The sequence below is a fragment of the Eurypyga helias genome, unplaced genomic scaffold (assembly GCF_000690775.1).
Source record: "Eurypyga helias isolate BGI_N326 unplaced genomic scaffold, ASM69077v1 scaffold43489, whole genome shotgun sequence".
NCBI lineage: Eukaryota > Metazoa > Chordata > Aves > Eurypygiformes > Eurypygidae > Eurypyga > Eurypyga helias.
In genome coordinates, this window is record NW_010274895.1 from 2,175 (window position 1) to 20,863 (window position 18,689).

At 51.5% G+C, this 18,689-nt stretch overlaps 1 protein-coding gene across 1 annotated transcript in view; it reads right to left on the reverse strand.

The window, feature by feature from the left end:
• The window catches only part of HDLBP (high density lipoprotein binding protein), a 20,103-nt gene extending 1,849 nt beyond the window's left edge, over window positions 1–18,254 (reverse strand). The window contains 25 exon segments of the mRNA XM_010159926.1: window positions 1,628–1,813; window positions 2,004–2,147; window positions 2,688–2,822; window positions 3,564–3,668; window positions 4,263–4,417; window positions 5,471–5,609; window positions 6,299–6,517; window positions 6,748–6,969; window positions 7,832–8,050; window positions 8,353–8,484; window positions 8,651–8,737; window positions 9,042–9,155; window positions 9,401–9,505; window positions 9,803–9,942; window positions 10,629–10,707; window positions 11,149–11,253; window positions 11,808–11,915; window positions 12,138–12,211; window positions 12,214–12,343; window positions 13,185–13,400; window positions 13,872–14,078; window positions 15,738–15,953; window positions 16,476–16,630; window positions 17,524–17,636; window positions 18,176–18,254. Of these exon segments, the coding sequence (XP_010158228.1) occupies window positions 1,628–1,813; window positions 2,004–2,147; window positions 2,688–2,822; window positions 3,564–3,668; window positions 4,263–4,417; window positions 5,471–5,609; window positions 6,299–6,517; window positions 6,748–6,969; window positions 7,832–8,050; window positions 8,353–8,484; window positions 8,651–8,737; window positions 9,042–9,155; window positions 9,401–9,505; window positions 9,803–9,942; window positions 10,629–10,707; window positions 11,149–11,253; window positions 11,808–11,915; window positions 12,138–12,211; window positions 12,214–12,343; window positions 13,185–13,400; window positions 13,872–14,078; window positions 15,738–15,953; window positions 16,476–16,630; window positions 17,524–17,599 (3,468 nt within the window). The 5' untranslated portion in view covers window positions 17,600–17,636; window positions 18,176–18,254.
• Between the last annotated feature and the right edge of the window lie 435 nt (window positions 18,255–18,689).

Genomic DNA, 18,689 nt, shown 5'->3' on the forward strand with positions numbered 1-18,689 from the left:
AGTGTCCAAGGCCAGGCTGGATGGGGCTTTGAGCAACCTGGTCTAGTGGAAGGTGTCCCTGCCCATGGCAGGGGGGTTGGAACTGGATGATCTTTAAGGTCCCTTCCAACCCAAACCATTCTGTGATTCTATGACCTCCCGGGCTCAGGCGCTGCGGGGTGCACTGGAGTACGCCTGGCCCCAAAGCCTGGCCAGCACCCCGCTGAAGGAAGGCAGCGCAGCCTGCAGGAAGAGCTCACCGCCAGCATCCACCGCTGCTCTCGCTGCCCAGAGCCCCTCGGCTTCCTGCGTGGCACAGAGGCAGAAGGGGGCTGCGCTTCCAGCATCCTCACACTGCTGCAGGCTCAGGCGCTGCGGGGTGCACTGGAGTACGCCTGGCCCCAAAGCCTGGCCAGCACCCCGCTGAAGGAAGGCAGCGCAGCCTGCAGGAAGAGCTCACCGCCAGCATCCACCGCTGCTCTCGCTGCCCAGAGCCCCTCGGCTTCCTGCGTGGCACAGAGGCAGAAGGGGGCTGCGCTTCCAGCATCCTCACACTGCTGCAGGCCAATTCACCCCTCACCATCAGCATGAAGCACGATGAGCACTCAGTCTCCTCCACCGGTAGCGCAGTCCTGGCTGACCATCACTTTACGGAGCTGGCTTAGCGTGCCCCTGCACAGCCATCAGCTCCCTCGCAGCCTGCCTTCCAGACAGCTCAGGGAAGCCACACGAGACAGGACCAAAACCAACTGCTGCTCGTTTGGGAACCAAATGGCTTGTTCCACCAACGGAGCGCAGCCAAGATGCAACTCTTCAAAGCCCCATCGCTGCACTCACACTCACTACGGCCCTGGTAGTAATGCACACTCCTACTGCCACACGCTGTCGGGACAAAGGTCCCTGCCCGTCCCTGTCAGGTGACACTGCCAAATCTGGAGCCCCGAGAGTGTGTCAAGATTCCCAAAGTCAAGGGAACAAACAGTGGCCTAGAGAGACAAAGAAATCCAGAGGATTTCCTTGAGTTAAGCTCAAGTGGGTCTGAGCACAGACTCCTCACAGCGCCCCTTAGCAACAGGCCCGGCTGTTCACTTCCAGTGTCGGCGAAGATGACACAACTGCCTCCTCTCTTCGAGGACCGTCTGGGACCCCGTCTGCCAGAAACCCACCGGAAGAGCCACACAGAGGGACAGAGCTCAGGGCTGACCCAGAGCACGGAGGAAGCACCTCCAAGTGTCTCTTCTGGCTGTGTTCCAGCACGACAGGAGCTCTGTCTGACACCTCCCTGCCTGGCTCCCAGAAGGGCGACTCACAGCTGGGGTCCTGCGGGGATGCTTCAGCTGGTGGCTGGGTGTGGAGTTCCAGGTAGCCGAGCTCCCCGGGGCATTCCAGGGTGCCCTGGCCCAGGGATTCTGCTCACACTCTCGTGGTGACAGAGCTGGAGGCGAGCAGGACAGCACCGCCTTTCTCTTGTGCCTGTTCCCGGTCCAGCTGAAGGTGCTCAACTGGCACAAGGACAAGAAGATGCGAGTGTCGCCCCCGAGTTCAGCCCCTGGCTCCAAGCTGCGACCACGCTCTCGGCACGGCAGCAAGCAGCACCACTGGCCAACCAGGCCCCACCCAACCTCTGCTGCTTCGCCCCACTGCTCACCTTGAACTCATCCATGATTTTGCGGATGGCTTTTCCCCGCGCACCGATGATGCGTGCGTGAACACGATGGTCCAGAGTCACATCCTCAGAGACCATCTGCTCCAGCTCGCCAACGATCTTCATGATGGCATCCCGGGCAGCCTCAGCATTCTTCTCGTAGCCAGTGATGGTGATCTGGTCTTGAGCCTGGGGCACAGGGAAACGCGAGAGACCAGGCTCATGAGCAGCTGAACAAGCCTTCTCCCCGCTAATAATCCCTTTCCCCCTTCACTTATCCAAAGGCAGCGTAGGGAGTTCAGAGCCCTGTAGAAGATGCTGTGCTTCCTATGCTCAGACGGGACCAGCCGCCCTCCTTGCATCCCCTCTGACCTCTCACCTGGCTTTCATCATCCTTGTCGGGAAACTGGATGTTGACCTCATGCTCTGTGCGTATCTGGGTGATCACTGCTCCCTTTCGCCCAATGATTTTCGGGTGATACTTGGGATCCACAGTGACTGTCAGCTTGAAGCTTCGCAAGGCCTGGAGCAGGAAAAGCAGAGTGAGAACCAGGGAAGACACTATGGCTGGCCCAGTGACGTCTGTCCAAAGCCCAGTGTTTCCTTTTGGCTTCTGGGATGCGCAGATCAGATTCTGCAGGGTCATGCTTGAGCGTATGTGGCCACAGTAGAGCACCCAAGACATCCATCTGCTGGGGCCTTGTGCTTTTGCCAAGTTCAAAACCATCCAACTCATCCCTCCCCTACTGATTCACAGCTGTGGTAAGTTTTCAGTGAGAACAGGAACAGAGAGACTGCTAGCACAGTGAGGTTCCCACCCTGCAGTGTCTCCAAGGTACATGAGCCGTGATAGAGCCCTGGACAGTCCAAAGTTACCTAAAGTAGAATCCCAGAAGTCTCCCATCAATTTGTGTTAAATGAGTTACATTTGGGTAACCCACTTACAAGCGCTCCACACCCACAGAGCACCTAAGGGTGCTCCAGGAGTCTGCGCCACTTCTGAAAGGAGCACCCAGAGGCTGAAGCCTTGTTTGGCTGGAGGAAGGACAGGCACAGGCCTTACCCGATCCTCCTGTTCAGCCTGGAGCTCCTTCACCCTTTCCAGCAGCCCAGCCTTGGCACGATCCAGGTTGGTAGCCAGCCCAGTGATGGTGATGATATCCGACTGCAGCTCAGGAGCAGGGACCTGGATGTTCACCTGAGTAACAAGTAGCGATGAGCGTTAGCTACACTGCTCGTTTTGCATTACTCACGATGCTACACTGCTCGTTTTGCGTTACTTATGTCTGTCACTGCAGGTTGGCATCTCACTAATCTTTCCTGCCACCAAGCCCAGCTCCCACCCAGCCAGCCACAACCACAGAGCCAGAGAGTAGCTGAGGCTGGCAGGGAGCTCTGGGGTCATCTGGCCCAGAGCTACTCCGAGTCAGCTGCCTGGGACCGTGTCTAGGTGGTTTTTGAACAGAGCCCCATTTCTTCAGCCATTATCAAATTGCTTTGCTGCAGGGCTTCAGCCCCCCGCAGGCCCTGGGCCAGCCTGGAGAGGCTAGGGAACAAATACGTGTTCAGTAGCGCTGTCTGCAGCCAACCTGCATCAGCCCCAGGGGCCCCTGGGGCTTCTGGGAATCCTCCTGAATGGGCAGAAGCAGTAGGGCTGTTTCCCGCTGCCTAGGAGGAAAACGACCCTCACGCTGGTGAGGAATCCCTGTATGCAGCAAACAAGTCGTGCAACACTTGCAGCATGAACACTGATCGTACAGCTTCAGCACGAGACCTACCAAGCGCCAGAGCCAGGGACTAAACCACACAGGTCTCACTTCCTTCCTGCAGGGCCTGCATTCCATGGGCAAGCCACAGCAGTCCCCAGTACGTCCCACCTGACTGCCACCAACGGGCACTTACGGATTCTCCAGGACAGAGGACATGGGCAACAACTTACTTCAAACTCATCCATCATTTTGCGGATCCCACTTCCTTTCTGGCCAATGATGTAACGGTGAAGATCAAAGGGAACTTCCACCTCAATGGTGACAGGAACCAGAGCCTGCAGGGGAGGGAGCACAGTTTACCGGTTGAAAGACTTGTGTCTTTCAGCTTGCCATATACCAGCCTGAGAGAACGTGTTGCTGAACTGACTCAGGATACAAACCCTGTGGGAAGAGAGAACAGCTGCGAACACCAAGGTGACTGGATGGGGGTTAAAGCATTTTGTCCAAACAAGCAATCTTAAACCCCGCCTCTGGGGACAGGCTGCTTTTTAAATCCTTGGCTTCCATCTAGCCAAGATTTGGAAAACATCACTAAAGGAGCATGGCAAGGTCTGCTAAAGCTAGAATGACTCGGCCTCAGACTCCTCCTCTTTCCAGCTGTGCTCCATAAAACAAGCACATCACGCTTTTATGGGCTGCCTACAAGCTCTAGCAGTGGCAAGGTCCCGAGCTCTGAGGCCGCTGTGCTAAACCAGGGAGCAGAGGGCTTCCCTCAAGCGGTACAGACCACCTCTACAGTTAGCAGCAGCGACCAGCCGGACTGCAAGTGGGACTGAGTACTTTCACTACCACCACCAAGGCCCACAGCGAGCTGCTCGCAGCAGGGCAGTGCTACGTCATCGGGCTGAGGGGCTCAGAAAGCCACACACCTGCAGCGCCTCCTTTGCTGCCTCACACTTCTCCCTGCGGCCAGAGATGATGATGATATCGCACTTCTTTGGAGAGCTGGGATCGGAATCCTTCCCGTCCTTGCCTTCCCCACCTTCCTCGCCGTTCTCCTGCACAGCTGGCTCTGCAACAGGGGCTGGAAACAGAAAGTCGCGTGTTCAATGCACAGAGCCCCCTCCTCACTCATTATCCTCACTCCAGATCCTCAGGCTCAGCCTGGGCTTTGTCACAAGAGGTCCAGCACCACAGACTGCGGAGGAGGAGGTCATCCTAGCACAGGCAGCTTATCATATATCACAGAACGATTTGGGTGGGAAGGGGCCTTAAAGATCATCCAGTCCCACCCCCCTGCCATGGGCAGGGACACCTTCCACTAGACCAGGTTGCTCCAAGCCTCATCCAGCCTGGCCTTGGACCCTTCCAGGGATGGGGCATCCACAGCTTCTCTGGGCAACCTGTTCCAGTGCTTCACCACCCTCTCTGGGAAGAATTTCTTCCCGATATCTAATCTAAATCTCCCCACTTTCAATTTAAACCCGTTACCCCTTGTCCTGTCACTACAGGCCCCTGTAAAAAGTCCCCCCCAGCTTCCTTGTAGCCCCTGCAGGTACTGGAAGGTGCTGTAAGCTTGCCATGACTTAGCCTGGCATGGGCAGAAGAACATCCACCGGGACAGCCTGCTCCACACCTCTCTGCCCAGCACTGGTACTGCCGTGCTATGCCGCAGAGGCTGCTCTCCTGTGTCAGCAGACGCTGTAGTCCCACCGCAGCGGAGGCAGAAGTAAGGCTGGCAGTTTCTTCCCCAGCAGGGAAGCTCAGCAGCATGGCACTGGATGTTACAGCAGGATGGCCCCGGCTGTGTGGAATTCAGTGTACCCAGCGACAGGAGCGTGAGAGCTCAGAGAGACCTTGGTCAGTGTAGAGCCCTTTTTGCTCTTTGTAGGTTCTCGTACTCCCTGCGCTCTGCGGTGAGAACATCCAGGTCTGCGGTTTTACCTCCTGAAGCTGTCCCCTCTTCCCCAGGGGGCAAGGTTGATGCTAAGCCCAGATTCAAGGATAACAAAGGGAACCCCTGGGGTCAATCCTCCATAGATTTGGAGTATCTCCACTGATACGGAGTGTTGGCTACACTACCCTACACTCATTGGATCACCCCAACTACCAAGTGAACATGCATCCATGGGTGTACCTGGGTTCTCCTCCCTGTCAGGGAATTTGATCTGGACACCGTAGTCCCGGGTGATCTGCTGGATCCGGGATCCTTTGGGGCCCATAATGGAGCGGTGGAACTTTTGTGGGATGGTGCATTCGATTGTCACTTGAGCTTCCTGTGAGAAAGCAGAGTTGCTCTATTGCAATGCGGCCTCTTTCACACCAGAAAACAGGATGCTTGTGCAAGGTGAAATCCGTAATGGACAGAGAGAGGAGTTAGAAAAGATAACAGCTGCTGACCAGGGAAGAACTGAAATTCCCAGAATGCTCCCTCTCTCAGAGAAGTTAGCAGCGTGTTTCTTAATGAAGGCTGCCTCCAACCCATGATGTTAAAGGCTTCTGAGACTAAAGCGCAAGCTCCCTCTTAGGGGAGGAAGCGTTAGAAGAAAGGACAAATATGAAGGATGGAAGGAAGGGAAGAGAACAGGTTTGACAGCTGGCTGCTTCAAAAAGCCAACACTAACAGCAGAGGAAACCCTACAGAGCAACCACCGCCCAAGGCCAGGTATGCAGAGGCAAAAGAAGGCTCCAATCTTTTTACATCTAGAAGTGTACCACGGAAGGGTCTCCTACTTCCCCACCTAAAAACCAAGATGGTCAGAGGAAGCAATTCCTCCGCTTTGGAGCCAGCTGCCATTCCCCAGGACAGAAGCTAAAGCCTGCAGACCCCATACGTAAGCAGCAAAGCTTCAAATCGCACAACTACCATGAGACTTGTTCCCATAAAGCTCGGCTATGCCACAGGTTCAAGAAGGGCACTGCTGAAGCAACAAAGTACAGAAGAAACAGTTCTCCTGCGACATACCAGGTCCTCAATGATCTCCTGGATGCGTTTCTTGGCTGCCTCCACGCAGTCCTTGGCTCCCTTGAGGGTGACCTTGTCGCTCTGGGTGCCAGAGCGCGGGAAGCTGACCATCACACCCCCATACTCATCTGCAATCTCACGCAGAACTTGCCCTCTGCGGATGACAAAGTGGCGGTGGTGCTTGGGGTCAACCACCATGGAGTCTTCAACCACGTTATCCTGTCAAGAGATGACAGCCAGTCAACCCTGCCTGTCCCGGTGACAAGCACGGGTTTGCTGCACTCAACAGCAGTCAGTTTACAACCTCATCCCAGCAAGTGCCAGCTAGAAGGATCTTCCTGAGCTCCCATGAAGGGCAGCAGAGGGTTTTAAGACAAGCAGGCCCTCCAGACTGACTCATTACATTCTGCTACAGTGATAGGCAATAAAGTAGAAAATGTAGTTCGTACCAGGTTCTTGATGAGGGCCTCCAGCTCCTTCTGCGCCTCTTTGACAGCCTCCTCAGTTCCCATGATAGTAATCAGCTCCTGATCTTTGTCCTCAGAGGTTGGGAAGATGATGCGGGCCCCAGTGTTGTCACGCACCTTACGGATGTTGCCACCACCCTTACCAATAAGGAATTTGTGGTACTCTGGCTTTGCACGGAGGTCCACGGTGTAGCTCTTTGTTTGCTGAAAGGAGTCAGATACCCATGGAACATGTCAACATATAGAAAACACACGTTGGCATCAACAGTAAGCACGTAGGTATGTTACCTGCACCCACACAAAGTGCTGCAATAGCAAGGGAGATGCAGCATGCTGTTGAAGTCAAAAAGGTATAGGATGTCTTAATTAAAAACATTACCCAAAAGTTGTTCTCAGGGCTGAAAAGCTAACTCTACACTCAGCATGACTGGTGAGAATATGAGCTGAAAATACTTCTCTAGGAGAAGGGTCTGACACTCACACAAGGCAGCATGACCATTTGCTAACTGGGGGCTGCAAGCCAAGCAGCAGAGGCAACCCGCAGACCGGGAGAACATGTTCACATGCTGATATTAGAAAGGGTTTTTTTTCTTGCTATTAAAATGACTAGTCAGTCAGCCACAACTCAGCGCAAGGTCTGGTAACCCAAAGTTCTCAAACCTGGAAATATGGTGTAATTGGGAAATATGGAAGAACTGGAGCTGGAATCCAGAGATAAAGAGAAAAGTAAAGATGATACCCAGAGTAAGCTGTTTCGGAGAAGTGTGGATACCCAACAGCATTCAAACCACAGGAGTAAGTGGCCTTAACCCTTTGCGTATGTCTCCGTCCTGGGCAGACAGGCATTACAGCCAGTTCTTCTGCCCATGTGGGGGAAGAACTCATTGTCACAGGGATGGAAGCACAGTTCTGTTTTAATTAGCCAAACTGTACTCAAATCCCTCAAAAGGAGGATTAGGCTGTCTGATGCCAGAGCCTTCCCATCAGGCAGGAGGGATCACTTCAACCCCCAGAAGGAAACAGCTGGCCAAAACAAGCTGCTCCTTCCCCTATGTGACCAGCTCACCTTCTCCTCTGCCAGGTGCAGCAGTTGTTTCTTGGCTTTCTCCACATCCTGGGCCGGGCCCCTGATGGTCACGGTGTCACTGCCAGAGCCCTCGGTGGGGAAGTGGATGTGGACTCCACCACACTCCTCCATGATGGAGCGGATGAAGCGGCCTTTGGCGCCAATGAGGGAATTGTGCAGCTTGGAAGGAATAGAGACCTCCACCTCTGTGATGTTGGCCTAAGAGAGGACCATACCAGGTTGTTAGTCAAGCTGCAGATGTGTGTGCACCCACTCTGCTTACCCTCTAACTCCCACATCACTAGGAGCCATGTAGAGCTGTGTGTAAGAAATGCTTGAGCAGAGGGTTTAAGACTGGCTACTCTTGACACACGAGCAGCCACAAACCTAGGTTTGGGTCAAGCACAGACTGACACATTTGTCTCCTCCCTGCCCTCCCCCAGATCAAGCACTTTTGTGTTTATGTCTTCTAGTAACGTTTTCAAGCCCCTCACCTGCAACAAGCCAGTTGTTTCACTTACCAGCTCCTTCTGGATGGCAAGAATTCTGTGGCGAGCAGCCTCACAGTTTGCTCTCTTGCCTGTGATAACAATGGTCTCCGAGTTGCTGTTCTCTGCCGGGAGATCAATTTTGGTGTTGCTTTCTTCACGGATCTGCCACAAAGGAAAAAAAATAAAATCACCTCAGAGGTGTCCCATGTCAGAAAAAAGCCCTTGGAGGTTATATGTGACATCACTAATGAGCAGGAGAGAGCTGCAAGTGGGATTTAGCTGCAGGCAGTGACCATAATGAGCACTGGAGATAAGAAAGGTATCTCACCTTCTTGATGTTGGCACCTCCTTTCCCTATGATGTTCTTGTGGAATTGTTTGAAGATGGGGACAGAAATAGAAAAGCTGTTTTCAACCTAAGGGAGAAAGGAAGGGAGAACTGAAGATTAAAATTCACGGCAAGCAAGGCCCCATCCCAGAAACATTATAAACAAGCTTTTGACAATAGGCTTAGCCCCAAGGAAGTTCTCTATATGAGACCTGCAAGAATAAGCAAAGGCAAGTACCTTTCCCTGTAGTCCTTAAATAACAGGTATTACCCTCCCACACCCCCAGCCAGCCAGCACAGTGTCCACAGCTCCCTCATCTTGAGGTGTCCCTGCTTTATTCCAGGGTCATCCAGACACACAGGTGAGAACAGCAGACAGAAGTCCCCCTTACCAGGTCTGCCACCATCTTCTGCATGTACTTGGTGCACTTCTCCACCTCGTTTTTGGGGCCTCTAAGTTGGACGATGTCACTCTTGTGTGCAGGGTCTGGGAAGTTGATGATTACCTGCAGGAGGTGGTCATTTGTAGTCACGCCAAGCAAATGAAAGAATTGTGTCAGACATGTGCAAAGGTTGGGGGGACCCGACACATCCCCTTTTCCACTGAGAAAAGGGTAACTATGTTAGCAGCCTCTGGCCAAAAGAACTATCTTTTCATCCATATTAGCTACAGAGCCACTAAATTTATGACTTCAGCGACAACTTGACTATTACCCAAGTAGGAAACATCCCCTCTGGATTGAAGCCTCACCTCTGGGAATTTCTCCCGGATTTCCCGGATCCGCTCACCCTTCTGCCCAATGATGGTCCGGTGGAATTTCTGCTCAATGATTAGGTCCTTGGTGCGTTCATTTTCCTGAGGAGAACAGAGTTTACACCGAGCGTTAAGCAGGGCAGCACAAAAATTCACCAGTTTGCTGCCTGACAGTTTACTCGCCAGCACTGTCCCTCTTTTCTCCCCTAGACAAAATTCAGTCTAGGCTGATAGAGGGGTATCCAAGGGAACAGAGGAACACATCTGTGAAGGGGAACTCACACTTGTCATGAGATATCCAAGTGCTTGGTGAGTGAGGGGCACGCACTTGCACCAGAAGGTTACGAGGGAATTATGAACCCAAACCCTGCGGCTTCCCAAGCATGGCATCCTACTCACCATACGGGAAGCGAGTTCCAGCAGCTCTTTCTTGGCCTGTTGGACCCCCTGTGGGTCTCCTTCAATTCTGATCAGGTTGCTCTTCTCGTTGTCCGGGGGAATGCGCACAGACACCTTGTAGAGGTCCTTAATCCTGTTAACTTCAAGGCAAAGACTGTGGTGACACAGTCTGCTAGGCCAAGACTTGGAAGCAAGGCACCTTGATTATCACTGCTCAGAGGCTGCTTAATAACTAAACCACTGAAACAAGTAACGTGCCTCTTCCCCCTGGCCTCCGGCGAGAGCAGATCTGTGCCACACAAGAATCTGTGCAAGTAAATGCTCTGGCACCTACAGAGCCAACTGTTTGCTTGTCAGAGCAAGGCATCTGTTTCTTCCCCAAACAACACTAGATTTAGATCAGAAGATGATCATTCATTTCTAATCCCAAGTTGTTTTTTTTGGAGAAACTCATCAAGCAGATTTCCACTATCCCCAATTAGCTGCTAAAATGTAATTTACTAGAGACTTCAAAAAAACAACCCCAAACCAAAACAAAAAATCAAACCCAGAAAGACAATTCTCCAACGCCCCAAAAAAAAATCCGTATTTCCTTCAGGACACTGCAAAGTAATCCCACCACTGTTCAACCTCTCAAGACACCTTCACACATTAAAGCCATCCCAAGGCCTCACTGCCCTTTTACCTCCTTGTGCCAACGCTAGTCCAGAAGAGCAGAGGAAATGTGATGAAGACAGCACACTACATGAGCTACAGAGCCCCTGGTCAGACCCACCGAGCAGGGAGCGCCGGAGCGCAGGCAGGATTAGAAAGGCACCCCACTTACTGTTAGCTCCATTCTTGCCAATGAGGTGTCGGTGGAATTTGTGGTCAACGTTGATTTCTGCATAATCCATCCGGTTGATCTGCAAAGAATCGTACAGGGTTAGGTAGGGAGGCTACCACGACTCCTGTCTTGTGCCCTACGTAACTGTCCACAGGCACTGGCTCTCCAGCAGCCAGCTACAAGCACTCTTCTGATGAAGTAGAAGCACTCCTCTGGTTTGAGCTGAGTACCATGGCTGTGAAGCATATAAAGAGATGTATACGCCCCTCCAGCTGTGACTAAAAGAGAATCCTTCCTTCTCTGCATCAGAAGATCTGAGACCTTGCTGATTATCAAGAATGCTACAGATGAGCTTCGTAACCCAGGGTGTCATCCACCTGCCACACAACTTGTCTTCTGCAAGTTCTGTTAGGCATGTCAAGACATCATATGGACATGATACACACCTCATCATCTCTGCTCTGTCACCCCTTCTTCCCCACTTTCTTCTTACCTACTGGAACTAGTAACACCAACTTACCAGATCCTTGACCATGACTTCAATCTGTTCCTGAGCCACATTCACATCTTCTGTAGGTCCTTCCAAAGTGATTTTATCCTCTCCTTCTGTGAATTCGATGTGAACCTTTAGACACACGGCAACGAATCCAGTAAGAATTTTCCAAGATACAAGCCAGGTCAATGCTGTTAAGCCAGGCCTACACCATCAATCCCTGCCACGAAGAGACAGTTTCCTTCCCACAAAGTACACACACCATGGCCATGGTTTCAGAAGCAGGTACCTCACAATTTTGGCTGTATCACAGTGTCTAGAGCCCAAGGATGTGGGGCTGTCCTGAAGTCTGCAAGGGCTTTGGAGAAGTTACTCACCTAGCCCTTCTCTAGATATCCTCTAACTCATCAGGGAGAAGCCTCACTGAAGTCAGCATTTGCAGGTGTCCTACTACATCAATTCTCGAAATAGTACCACACAGCGCTTCCTCTGAAGGGCTCAACCCGTGAGAGTAACACAGCGTAAGTCGTGTTTGCAGCAGTGTAAGAGAGGCTCACCTTAATAATAAGATCTGTCTCATTTCCTCCCTGGTTTCACCCACGGTCAAATACATCTTTCTCTTCTACTGAGTGATCTCGACTAAACCATATTCCACATCAGAGAGTGCGAAGCTAAGCTATCCATACCTTTGGCATCTGCTGAGTTATTTTGGCCAGGTTTTGTCCTTTCTTTCCAATAATGAAACGATGAAGCCAAGAGGGGGCAGAGACCGAGGAGACAGTAAAACTGTTGGCCTGAGAGACAGAAAAACAGAGCAGCTGTTTGATGATGGACAGACTGGAAAAGGGCTTCACAAAAATTCAGTTCCAATTCCCACGCTGCATCCTCAGGATGACTTCTGAGCTGCATCTCTAATAGCCCAATAGAGACCATGCCCCCACCGAGCCCCAACACCTATCACTGCTCGCGGATGTATCTTTACGCAGCTTTCAAAGGTGGCCTAACCCCATCACTACCTTTGCATAGACTTCAGTCAATGCTTGCCCAAGCTTTTCAGGCTCGCCTCGCAGTATCACCGTCTCCGAGCTACGTCAGTGGGTGGGATCTCAACAGAGACTCCAGTTTTCTCCAAGATCTCCTGCAGGAAATTCCCCCTGGGGCCGATGACATACTTGTGCTGGGACTTCTTCACCTCCACTGCAATGGTAGTAGTCTTCTTTTTCTGTAGGGGCAGAGGCACTGGGGCATCAATCACAAGGGGGCAGGGAAGGAGGAGAGTGAAAGGAAGAGGCACAAGATGCAGTGAAATTCTGCACCCAGGAGAAAGCAAAGCAAAGGTGAGCACAGTGGTTCTGCAGCATCCCAGCACCCTTTGGGCCCTGCCTACAGAAAGCTGTGTGCCCAGAAATTCACAGGTGAAGCACAAAAATTCTGTGTCAGGCTCCTTGGGGCAGACACGTGGTCACGGCAGAGACCATATACACCCGCCCCGTCCCCCTTGAACAACAGGGCTCAACACCCAGCTGTCCCCTGGGCAGTACTGTAATGCAACACCACGGAGGCTACAAGCTGATTATCTCTGTTGAAATCCAGACTGGTACAAATACAGACCCAACCATGAGGAAAACCAGCCTGACAACCCACACCAAGGATATTCACAGCTATGTTGGCTGTAGAAAATAAACTGGAGTGAAATTCACTCTTCAGCAACTTCTACTTATGTAGCAACTTTGATAGTGTCACCTGGGCACCACTGCAGACTTCACACGCCGTCCTGCTTAGTGGCATCTGTGTGAACAACAGCCAGGGGACCTCTCTGTGCTCTGCTAATTCCCAAGACGCGGAAAAGCGACAAATCTGTCACCTCCCTGGTAGCAGCACCCCAAATCCCACCCTGCTGAGTGAGGAAATGGTAAGATCCAGGGCCATGGACTGCAAGGGCTGCTGAGCCAGAGCTGACTTGGGGAGGATGCAACAGAGGGATGCACAAAGTAGAACAAGAAGGGAAGAGGGACTATGTGTGGGTGGGGGAAAAGATGGGAAGCTTTATGGACCATCCATACCTTCTCCTCATAGATCTTCTTAACACGAGCCACGGCCTGGGCTAGCTGCTCCTTTTCTCCTGTGAAGACTATCTCTGTCTTGTTGACGCTGGGTGGAGGAATGTTGATGCGTGTCCCTGTGTCCTGCATGAGCTCGCTCACCAGCTTGTTGTAAGGGCCAGCAATGAAGGGGTGGTACACTTTCTCCACGTCCAGTCGCTCCACGGCACGCTTATCCTGGAAGAGCCCAGAACAGACCTCGGTGGGAACTGCCCTCATATTCCAGTCTCTGCCAGACACGGCTAAGTTCCCAGTGCTGTCCTGCTTGACACTCTGGCTCAAGCACCCTTTTCAGTTTGCAGGCTTGTAGATCTCCATCCCTTTCGATCTACAAGTACTGCTGTGGCTGCTGCTGATTTATGTTATTCACCTCTGTAATCTCCTGCCTTACCTCAGCTGGCACTTAATATGGTTTGCTTCGAGTATGAAACACGCTTATCTGACTTCAGAAATGGACAAAACGGAGAACCAGAAGTTGCAGAACCTGGCAGCGGTGCTCATACAGCCAGTGGCAAAGTATACATCTCCATTCAGGCTAACAGAGTAGCCACTGACTGTGGTCATGGTGGCTGCAAACATCTAATATACCACGAGGAGCAAAGTGGCTGTCCAGCTAATGCCTTGAGACACGTCACAGTACTGAAGTACCTGCTCAGCAGAGATCAGCAGGATCTCGTGTCGGGCCTTCTCAATCCCTTCTTTAGTGCCGGTGATCTTGATCTGGTTGCTGGGGTCATCCGGGCGGGGGATCTGGATTTTGGTTGCAGTTTTGAGCTCCAGGTCCTGCAGCTTCTCACCATTCTTTCCAATGACAAAACGGTGGTGCTCCTTGGGGATGGCAACTGTCGCTGAAGCCTGCAACACAAGAACCAAGCATCTGTGAGAACCCTTACCCGCACTGGCAGATCCGCAGGAACAGAGAGGGGGAAAGCAAGCTGGATGCTGCTTAGCTGTACCACTGAGGAGCAAACACAGTGTCTTTCCAGCACGTTCTATCAGAGGACAGATACTGTAGCAGAACAGTTGACATACAGTGCCTGTGTACCAAGATTCCAAACCCCACCTTTCCCTCAAAACACTTCTGTTTGTGCAGGAGTAGTACTCTGAATGAGCAAAGGCACAGACAAGGGGGAGCCAATCCCGCAGTGTAAAGACATCACAGCAGTACGAGACAGCAACCGAGATGATGGCTCATGGGTGGAGTTTATCTGAACTCTGACACCTGCTGCCAAGGCTACAGAGAACGAGGCACACAGCGTGACACCTAGGAAACAGAAATTCAACACCAGAAACCTATTCTAGCAGGCAGACAGCTAGGAAATGCTTACGGCTACTAAGTACTAAGGTGTCTTCGACGTAGCACATACTGTTCCTGGGACTGCTTCTAGAAGGCCCCTCTTGGAAAAGGGGTCCCAGGAGCTTCTCTCAATCTACCACTAAAGGGCTGGTTTGTAACAGGGATTCCTGACTTCTTCCCTTCTCACTGAGTTTTTCCTGCCCTGGTTGCTTACGACTGCTGCCATGCTCTTGATGCCTGTGAACATGTAACTCTTGACAGTAATTACACACGTAAAATCCAAGCTACAGTGGGGGAGGGGAAATAAAAAAAAATTACTTGGTGTGACTCTTCAACTCTGCATCCCTGTACTGAAGCCAGCCAAGCCTAGAAGAAGTTTGGAACACAGACACACCTCTCAGACCTGGGGTCAGGGCAGCAGGAGGGATATTTGAGGACAGTGGGTCATGGATATGCGGCAGTACGACCTGAACTGCTTTTTCAGATGTACATTATATAGGGTTTGTCCCTTTCTCTTCCCTCAGGTAGGGTATGACACATGGGCTGAACAGCAGCAAGGAGACATGATATTAACTACTTCATTAACTACCTTTGACACTACACTTTAAAACACACTACCAGACCTGGCTGTGATATATCCTAACAAGAACTACTGTCTTGATTATGAACTCAAGAATCCAAAGGTAAGAAATCAAATCCCAGAAGACTGAAAGCAGAAGCAACTGTAACAATGGGACTGTGGCTCCTTACCAGTGCAGCTTCAGTTACGCAGCCCAGATCCCTGACCTGAAGCCCTCAGCTTTTGGCAGGACTTCCTCTTCTCTACTTTCCTTTCTCCCATCCCTCCACATTCTCCTTTGAAGGACTTCAGAGGAAGCAGAGTCCTGTTCTTCCACACTACTAGCCTTGTGTGAGGGGCCTGCACCCCCTCTGGCACCAGCACCTTAGCACAAAGTCACTGTTCGCCATTCACGTGTTCAGAGATTGCAGACTCCACCCTTCGTGCAACACCATGGCCTGTAATTAGCTTTGAACCCTATTTTAAGCCTCATTTCCATTCCAAATTGCCAATTATGTGCTTTGAAATATATGGCAAAGCTGAATTAGTCATCTAATAACACCTCTTTGGCTTATAAGCACACACCCAAGGGTCTCAAAGCATTTGCGAGTGTTGGGGAAGAGCAAAGATGAAGTGAGAAACAGTTAGGTGCCCTCACCTGAGTCTGCAGCCGAGCGACAATCTCCTTCCGAGCCTTCATGACTGCTTCCAGCTTGCCAGAGACCATGATCGAAAGGCCCTGGTCCTTTGCGAGAGACAGCTCCAGGTGAGCTCCTGTCTTCTGCATGATGTCAAGGCAGATCTTGGCCTGCTCGCCTTCTCCAAACTGATTCATGTCCTTATATTTCCTCTCCTCCAGTGGCACGTGAAACACCTGCTCAGCCACAGGACAGACAAAAGAGGGCATAGCCAGCCGTCAATATGCTTCTGATTGCCAGCACCTCCCTCTCCCACTGCCATACAGGGCTTTACTGGCATGCTAAGTTCCCAGGTTCAAGCAACCCATCAGCCTTCCCAGGGCAGACACCAGCCGTGACCAGGAAAAGCGCGACAGCACTGCAGCAGGCAGTCTGTCCCACACGGGGTGTCCTCCTCAAGTATGTGCTAGGGGAGAATACTTCAATGGATTAGCACTCACTACTCAAATTCCACAACCCTCCCTTCAGGCCTGCTCCAGCTATTTGTGGAACAGGGATGGAGAGTTTTTTCTGGACGGTTTTCCAACACATCCCTCCCCTCTAGAGCAGTCCTAGCTCTCAGCTGCAGTCCTCCTCATGCTCCAGGGTAAAGTACAGCAAAGAGGCTGTCAATCTGACACACTAAGGACTTCATACTCCAGAGAGAGCTTCACTTCACCAACTTTTTGGAGGGAAGTAAGACACCCACTCCCACCAACCTGAGTGATGACAGAAGCCTTTATGGGTCGAATTTTGCTCCAGGGCCCAGCAGGTTCCTGGGCAGCTTCCAAACATGGTGCTTTCTCAGGGAGCGGAGGGAAGGCTTCCTTGTAGGTTGGAGGATCATTCTCTTCTTCAGAGTTTAAAGCTGTAACTGGAATGAAGCGAACAGGGTAAACGAGATGCTCTCCCTGCAGAAGTGCCCCTATTCATAGGCAGCGCAATTGTATTTAGGCACCACTAACAAGGGAGAGCAAATGGGTTGTGCACTACTATTAATCCTATTACAGTTATACTTGTGGAGCAGCCAAGTCTGGAGTACAACTGACCTCAGCACAGCTCAGGCTGCAGTAGATGCCATGAACAACCAGCCTTGTCTGAGCTGGCACTACAGACGATGCAGAAAGTGAATGGTGGCAGCAAAAAGCACGTTAGTGCCAACTTTGTCAAAAGGCACTTAATTAGGGGAGAACAGACTGAGCAGAAAAAAGTGAAAGGAATAGAGCAAAGCTGCAGGTCAGAAGGGAATAAGACAAGCATACTCCCAGGAGGAAGGCTACAGTTAGGGCAGAGTCCAGGAAAAGTCCAGTTCAACCCAGCTGTGTATTGGGCTGTGCCAAGTGGGCCAGCTTGCACCTGGAGGATGAGTGCCGGATCCCATCAACGGGTCAGTCAACACAGTCATACTGACTCTCCCCAGCACCTGCCTGAGCACAGGAAGGAAATGACAGCCCAGCACACTGATCCCATGAGGCTCCCTTGCAGCCCTGTGCCCACTCTTGCATGTGTCCCGTCCCACGGCTGACAGCATCGCCAGTCAGAGCTCTGTGAGGGTCTGAGGCTTGCGTCCGCCTGATCCTGCACTGTGCAGCATCACTACTGGGCTGCTGGTGGTGGAAAGCCAGTTTGGTGGGTCACCAATCAAGGAACGGAGAATGCGATGTCTGGGAGGCTGGACACATGGAGTGAGCTTGGAACAGCAAGGAACCTTGCCTGTGCCATCTGTGTTTAGAGGCACATTGCAGGAACTCAGCTGTGTCTTCTCACCTTTCACCTGCTGCTGAGCCAGGCCGCTGCGGTGTTCAGCGAAGCTCTCCTGGGTCAAAACTGCCACGGAGCTCATTGTCGACTTCCCACCCACACACAATCCGGGTATGCCACTGGAAGAGACAGAGGTGGCAATGCTATTACTAACGCCACTCGAGAGGCACAAAAGTCACTGCAGGAAGACAAAGTCTGTGCTACCGAGCACTTTTCCGGTCAGCCTCTTGAAAAGTGCCTACAGTGCCAGTCAGCTGCACAGGTCTCTGGCTGAACCAGATAGGAACTGGGGGGCAGCATTTCCTCAGAGCACGGTGGTCACCAAAACCAGAGCTCCGCGTTGAGAAGGCAGAGATGTGCAACCTAAGAAGGCCACTGGAAAGGGGAACACCAGACGTTGTTAAAGCATACTCTAATTAATCTATCCATTATTAATGGTGTACAGCTTTACAGTGAGTATCCAAAGGTCTGGAGAGTCAGTGTAAGACCACTGTATAACCTGGAGATAAAACAAAAGGGCCCAGGATGCTGCCTCTTCCTGAAATGGAGTTATTGAGCTGCCTGAACTCCCGCTGACTTAGCCATACACTCAGAAAGCCACTCTGATAGCAAGCTCAGCAACAGTAAGATCTTTGGCTCTCTCAAAGTAAGAACTTACCAGCTAAATGGTCAGTAGCCAGAGAGTCCGTCCTGTAAGCTGCCCGTTTGTCAGCCTGCCAGCTTTTGCTTTAGAGAGGGGGAAAAAAAAAAAATTTATGTGACTGCTCTAAGACAACAGGAAAACACATCACCCCCGTTACTATAACTTCCAAAAGAGCACCGCCTGTACTGTGTTTCAAACTTGCACCCTATCCAAAATGTTCTCATACTGAGTCACATCTCGCCATACTTTGTCATGTTTTAGTAGAGCTATAGGCAACACCACTATCTACTTAAACCTCACAGCAGGAAGCCTGGAGTAGCTACTCTTTCATCACACTGGCCACAAGAGCAGCCATCCAGAATCAGGCAAAAATACAGGCAATTAATAACAGATGTGCAAGATAGACATGAAATTTCAGGGTTGCAAGCAAGAGCATCAACATCTAGTCAGAGGAGACTAACAACCTGAAAACCTGCCAACAACACTGCCATCAGTCAGAAGTTAGGAATGTAGTTTAGTGGAGCTTGGG